Below are 7,400 nucleotides of genomic sequence, written 5' to 3'. Positions count from 1 at the left end.
TACTATTTTAACCTATTTCTGTCAATTATTCTGCCGAATATGATAGGGTTTAGGGTTTATGCCGTTCTCGATAAGTGTACATTTAACAATTGTTTTTTTTTTTTTTTTTTCAAAAAAAGAAGAAAAAGAATATAGCAATTGTTACGTTGAGAGTTAGACCCCTTACCCTACGTGGGTTAAAAGAACGAACCACAACCTAATAAAATGACCATTCATTGCTCGTAATTACGAACCAACAAAGAAGAAAAATCTCATTTTCATGTCTATCATCATCTTCATTCCCCACATCACTCCTTTACCGAATAGGATAAGAAATTAGGTCGCATTTGGTACTATAGATTCACTAGTGTCCCATCATTTTTTTTAAAAGTGCATTTGTCAAATCAGTTACTTTGTGATCCATTTGGATTGCATAGTTTCCTTGGAGTGTTTCTTCTTTTTTCTTTTTTGAAAAAAATGTTATGTGTACGAGATAAAAATAATAAAATTTTTAAAAATCTTTTAATTCAAAGAAAATCGTAAAAGTGTGCATCTGACTTGGCACAGTCAAATTACTAGAATAATAATACGAAAAGGGTCCATGCGAGGATGCATCTGACTCTTGGAAGATAAGCATAGAATTATTGAATTTGTAGTGATTCTTTTAATTGACGAATGATGATATCTATTCTGTCATTCATGCAGATTGCAATGAAATTATTTTAAAAATTTGTTGCTTTGTAATCACTGGCTAAGATCAAAAGTCTTTTGTACCTCATCAGCAAAACTCAAAAGTCAAAATGCATTATTATGATTTTTTTGTTTTATCTAAAAAATGAATTATTATGATTTCTGGCGCAGAGTATATAGCCGCCCGTATTAAAGTGGGGAAGTCATTGGAAACAGCACGTGCCAAAATCAAGAACGACTTGAGTCGCTGTTGATTTAATATACTATTTCTTATCCATCTGTAAAAATCTATAGTATATGTAAAATAGGAGGCAATAGAAGGAAAAATAAAATGACAAGTCTGCCATTTTTGAATTACGAGTCACCAAAAAAAGAAAGAAATTAAAAAGAGCAAGACAGTTGCACATCATTAATCCTTGTTATAAATTTTATTTTTTTATTTTTACGTTAACAATGTGAAAGTTACCATAACTGCATCGAACTAAGTTAGAGCACATTCTTGTAGGCAGTTTGTTTTGAGGAAATAGGAGGGAAAGAAAAGGAAAAGAAATGGAGGGATAAAATTTTTATATTTGGATTGATTTTTCAGGAGCGAATAAAAAGGATTGGGAGCGAAAGAAAGGGATAAGGTTTACGTTATTTTTTGTCAACCTGTTTTTCTATCCAAAAGTGGACAAAAACGGAGGGAAAGAATATCGAGATTAATGTAAATTTTAAAATTTTCTAAAATCCCTATCATGTGTTCATAAATTAGACTTTTAAATCATGGATAAAAAAGTAAGTAACGTGTGATGATTTCCTTTCCTGTCATAATCTAAACAAAATGGATGAACTCATGTTTACTCTACTCTCATTTCTTTTTTTTTCCCCCTCCCACTAAAGTCATTTCCTTCAATAAAAATAAAAGAATCTAATTTTCTATTAATTATCTATTAACAAACAGGGATTTGATTGGTATGGAAAATTATGGTCATACATTTCAAAGTTCAGACAAGTAAACTACACATGTTAGTTTCATTTTCTCCCGTTCAATTGAAGTGAATTTTCTTGCATTCTAGATTTCAACCCTTTCTTACATGTCAGTAGGCCTCCCCAGAATCAGCAAGGACACCAATAATATTAACAGTAGTAGTGTGTTTGGAATGCACATTTTTTCAGCTAACGCCGTCATGCGAATGCCACCAAAACCTGTCCTCGGGAAACACATTTAAATAAGGGATAATTTCATAAACCTCCCCTAAGGGTTCTAATTATTTTACTGGCCTCCCTATAAATTTTAAAAATTTTATTAATCTCCCTTAAGGTTTATTACCTCGTAACATTTAGGTTCGACCAACAATTAAAAAGTGATATTTAGAAAAGTGAAAATAATATAATTTCATTATCGTCTGTCATCTACTATATTATTTATAATCTAATACCAGCATAAATATTAAATAAAATACTAGAATTTACTATTTATCATTAGGGATCGAATTGCATGTGACATCAAAAAAATACTATATTATTTTATATATTTCACTTAATATAAGATCCAAAATACTCTTTTCAATTGCAAATCTATTTTCAGACATGATCAACAGCAAATAATAAAAAAAATCAGTAATCAAAACATTACAAAATATTTTCAAAAACGAAAATAGCCTAATTGTAGATGGGCAAACTATACAAATTCCAAGTCTCAAAAGCGTTGGTTGCAAGTGCTTAGTCAAATCCAAAAATAAATGTACAGTGGCTTGAGAGAGAGCAAGGCAGGGCGAGACAAGTGGGATATTGTCCTTCGCACGTTCAAAGACTTTGGTTCCGCCAATTTTTCTACATTGAAGTTAGTCCTCCTCTTATGAAGCTTTATGAAAACAGATTTGATTTAGTATGGAAAATTATGGTCATACCTTTCAAAGTTCAGACAAGTAAACTTACACATGTTGGTCATTCAATTGAAGTGAATTTTTCTTGCATTCTAGATTTCAACCCTTTCTTCCATGTTAGTAGGCCTCCCCAAACTCTAGCAAGGCCAGCAATAATATTAATTATTGAACAGGCCCACACTCCCCAGTCCCCAGGAACTTGGAACACTTTGTCTTTAGCGGATGGGATCATCATTATTATTCATCAAGCTGTGCGGCTGCGAGCCTTCTTGATGCAAGAAAGAATCGAAATGATGAACATGTCAAAATGCACGAGAATGAATATCTGATTCAGAGCATGGCTTTGATACACATACAGCAGCAAAAGCAAAAGCAAAAGCAAAAGCAAAAACATCTCCCTTGAGAGATCTCAGTCCCAATTTAACTTTTTTGAGATTCCATCCATCGGTCTTAACTTAATTACAAACTAAATTAATGACTGTTAACAAAGATACAGAATAAACAAAAAGGAAATCCTCCTCCCTTAAATTGCACATGAACGACAACCAAGCACTGCACTACACTGCTGCCTGAGCCTCTTCTCCGACGTCCCCATCACCAGTGGGATTTCTGATGCACAAAAATCAAGAGGAGACTGATTGATTCCCCAAAGTGACAGCCGGGCATGCACCGACTCATTTCATTTCATCCAGAAAAAAGTTGGCAGCATCACAATGAATGCAGCAGACACACTGCTATGTTCTGTTTGGGCATTTTTATATCTTCACACATTTTTCCTCTCCATCCCCCTCATCTCATCATATGATTTTTTTCCTTGTCCCCTTCCAACTCCTTTCCCTCTCTTTTTTTTCCCTTTTCTATTGCCTTTTTTTTAAAAATTATTATTAACCCACCATTTTCTATTCAACTACTACTTCAGATTTCAGAACCCCAAAATTTATTCCAATTTTCCCTCATTATTTTTGTACTTCTTTTTTTTTTTTTGTCAATTTTTCTATCAAGATCCAAAAAGCTACTTTTTGGTGGCGGGCTTTTGCTATTACATCTATTATACTACATTATTATTGTACTTTTGGGGAGGGAGCTGCTTTTGCGAGGTTTGCTCCCTTCGTCTCTAGGATGCTACCTTGGTGACATCCTTGCTCGATCTATTGTATTTCATGTGGCTACTCACAAGCTGCCCTGCTGATATAGCAGACATCAAAGACAACTCTCCAGCAAGAACTGAACCAGCCACAACGGTGGCCAAAAGCCTTGCATTAGCACCTGCTTCTTCTTTATTTGCACCTTTGACTCCGAGCAAGTTCAAGCAAGCTGACTGAGATGCGAGTTGGGTACCGCCTCCAACCGTGCCCACCTGAACAATCCACAGCCATTCATTCAATCAAATATATATCTACCATCGATTAATCATTCTCCCAAGTGTTCATGGCTTAATTAATTTCCAAAGATCACATGCATGAGAGAGAGAGAGACAGAGAGAGATGATCTCGAGGAAGAATGACATCGATACGTATGCTTGGTGGACCTCTTTTTTTTTTTTTTTTCGTTCATATGATAGCTTCTTATACCATGAGAAGAGGACTGAAGAGGTTCTGAAATAATTCGGAGATGACTGAATTATAATCGGATCAGACGGATACATTGCGCATCCGCCTGAATTTTTTTTAAGCAAGATCACATTTAATTGTGACAGATCGGTGAAGACAAGATTTGAACTCTTAACTCCCACCCCACCACGCCTTAATGCATTGGTGATGGCCACGACCCAAAGTCGTGTGGTTTATGCATGGTGGACCTCGCGACAGACAAAACTCCAACTTACAATTTGTGCCAAAATACGTCTGAAAAAGTATGGTTGTCATTTCCACAAAATGAAAAAGTATGGCTGTCAGGCAAGATTCCACCAGCTCACTTTTAGTTTTCAACCCCAGTAAGTTGATCTAGATCCGCAAGATCAAAGCTTCAAGCTCATTTATTAGGTGATAAAGTGGGAAGAATGGCAAGTAAGAGGTGCTGTTCAAAATCTTTCATTGAAAGCAAAGTAAAAAAAAAAACTCTTTGGTGGTCCTCATTTTTCTACCAATTGTTAAAAACAAAAAAATTGAAAAGGATGTCTGCCTTTAATCAAATTATAAATCTTTTAATATGTTAATTTAATATGAAGTGATTTTGTGAAGAGAGAAAATCGAGCTAGCAGGGATTTGTACCTCAATAGAAGGCATGCTGACAGAAACATGAAGATCCTTGCCATCATTTACGGCCTCCATCATGGTGATGCAGTGTGAGCTCTCGACATTCTGTGCAGGGTCTTGGCCGGTGGCTATGTAGACGGCAGAGACAATATTGCTAGCATGAGCGTTGAACCCTCCAAGGGAACCGGCCATAGCAGAGCCCGTAAGGTTCTTAAGCATGTTAAGCTCAACCAAGGCTGCAACTTCAGTCTTCAATACCTTCTTCACTATCTCTTCCTTGATGATTGCCTCACAAACCACTGATTTCCCTCTCCCTTCAATCCAATTCACTGCTGCTGGTTTCTTGTCGGCACAAAAATTTCCTGTCACGATTTTCAAGAACAATAATATTATTTAGTCTTCAAAATGATTTGCCAATAGTAGTAATTTGCTACAATTAAAAAGTTTGACGAGCTAGGCAAATTTCTCCGGGGGTAGTGGTAGTAGTAGTAGTACCAGATAATCCAATGACATCCATGTCAGGAAAGTCGGTCTGAAGATAATCAAGGACGTTTTGTACCCCTTTTGACACCATGTTCATGCCCATTGCATCACCTGTGCTACAGCTAAATCTCATGTATAGATTCTTCCCTGCTATGGCACATTGGATGCTCTGTAATCTGGCGAATCTGCTTGATCTGTACATGTGAACCACCCCATTAGAAAAATTAATTCAAGAAACCATTTTAATTAATCGTTCAAAATCCAGATAAAGCCAAATAATCATTAGGAAAGATTAAAAGAACAAAAGAGGACACACCTCAAGAATTTAATACCATAGTAAATCATTTGTTTTAATGTTTGTCCTCTAGAAAATTAGTACAGCTAATGTCGTGGCCCCAGACTACGGACGCTGACAAGCAAGAAAGACAAATGAATTTTGCAGCCATGCATGAAATGATAGAAACAGTGAGACAAATTTGCGAATGAACTAATTGTGCCTGGCAAAAGACTGAAAATTTCTAAGAAGCGAAAGAAAAAGATGAGATGCGTGATTCCATTTGCATAAAATTGATAAAAATGTGCATGAATAGGAGAAAACATCAACGTCAAAGTTCACAGGTGTCAAAAAGAGTTAAATAAAACAAATTATGAAGTCCTGCATGGGAGATAATGGGTCATTAGTCATAGTTCTCCAATTGAAACGGACCTTAAGCCTCACCTAACACACACAGCAACAAAGAAACTACAAACATAGTCAATAATCTCAAAAGTTTTGATAATCTCAAAAGGCAATAATTCTCCTTTCATTGCCCTTCTTTCCCCATCAATTCATCGAAGACAAACATAAGAAAGACAAAAAAAAAAATACATAAAAAAACCAGTCAAAAATAAGAAGCAGATCCCATTTCATCATCAAAAAATAAAAATAAGCATTTCTTTTTTGTTTTTTTTTTTTAAAAGAATGTGAAAATTTCCAGTACTCACTTATTGAAAACAACGGAGAGAGTCTCAAAATTCATAGGTTCCTCCACGAAAAACTTCAACTCTGCTGCCCTTTTGGCGGTGGCGAACCTCACCACAGGAGCTCTGGTCATCCCATCTCTCAACAACATGCTAGTTGCGCCACCGGAGGCCATAATAGCTTTGCAACCCCTGTTGGTGCTAGCCACAAGACACCCCTCAGTGGTCGCCATTGGCACCATATACTCTCTACCGTCAAGCAACAGAGGCCCGGCAATCCCCACCGGTAGTTGTACGTATCCCACAGGCATCTCGCAGCACTGTCCCAAAATCGACTCGTAATCAAAACCCTCCAACGGCAACCCCTCCAATGACTTGCCAGTAATCCTCTGCAGCGCTTCTCTCCTAATACCAGCCGCCTTCTTACAATCCCCGAGCTTCGACTCGAGAGAATAGGACGGAATTTTTCCGGAGACGACAGATTTAATAATCTCCTCGTCCTCCTCCGAGTCCTGGGGCGTAATGAGGGGAGCAGGCTTCTCCACTGCCATGGCCGCTTTGGCAGCCGGCTGCGATATCTTCGGAAGCCCTTTAGCCGAGGGAACGGGAGGAGGCGGGACGGCGCAACCGAGGGTGGTGCAAGTTCCGCTACGGCTATCTTCCTGAAGGAGAAATTGTTCGGTATTTTCATCTTCAACGTCCCAACCATCAGGATTGGGCCTGGAAATGAGAGTTTGAACAAAGCCAATCCCAAAAAATCCCAATAGATAAATGACGGAGGCGATTAAGGAGAGAACAGCCACGAGCTCAGAAAGCGTGACGACGTGGAGAGGAATTGAGTTACGGATTTTCTCACGCCACCTGCTGAGGAGGAAATACATGACAGAGAAAAATATGGTGAAAAACAATCCGTTAGTTAGGTGCAGAGGTAAGGGCAGCGCATCAGAAGCCTTCATGGGTGGGTGCTGCTGCTGGTGTTGATGGGATTTGTGGGGTTTGATGAGTTGTTCGCCGGCGTCGGCTTTCTCCCTGAGAATCGGGTTGGCTGGTCGCCGGCGAACGTCCATTTCTAGTTTCTTCTTCTAACTAGAGAAAAGCCGGCGGGCAGAAAGAGGGAAAGTCGTAAAATTGATTACTATTATTAGCAGCGTTAGTGGGTTGGGTGGACTCAGGAGTCGGGACTGGGGCTGGGATGGGAAAGGGGGGCGTTGAAGAAGGTATGGCT

The 7,400-nt window shown here is 38.1% G+C and overlaps 1 protein-coding gene across 1 annotated transcript; it reads right to left on the bottom strand.

Moving 5' to 3' along the window:
- Nucleotides 1-2,946: 2,946 nt before the first annotated feature.
- Nucleotides 2,947-7,400, bottom strand: LOC113701753 (3-hydroxy-3-methylglutaryl-coenzyme A reductase 1). Its single transcript, XM_027222532.2, has 4 exons — nt 6,200-7,400; nt 5,228-5,409; nt 4,748-5,094; nt 2,947-3,894 (listed from the first exon to the last, which is right to left on the bottom strand). The coding sequence occupies exons 1-4, from the start codon at nt 7,240-7,242 to the stop codon at nt 3,652-3,654; spliced, it is 1,815 nt and encodes a 604-aa protein (XP_027078333.1). The 5' UTR covers nt 7,243-7,400; the 3' UTR covers nt 2,947-3,651.

This window comes from Coffea arabica, chromosome 7e (assembly GCF_036785885.1).
Source record: "Coffea arabica cultivar ET-39 chromosome 7e, Coffea Arabica ET-39 HiFi, whole genome shotgun sequence".
Lineage (NCBI taxonomy): Eukaryota > Viridiplantae > Streptophyta > Magnoliopsida > Gentianales > Rubiaceae > Coffea > Coffea arabica.
The sequence above is the reverse complement of the archived record's forward strand: the minus strand, read 5'-3'. Positions and strand labels throughout refer to the sequence as shown.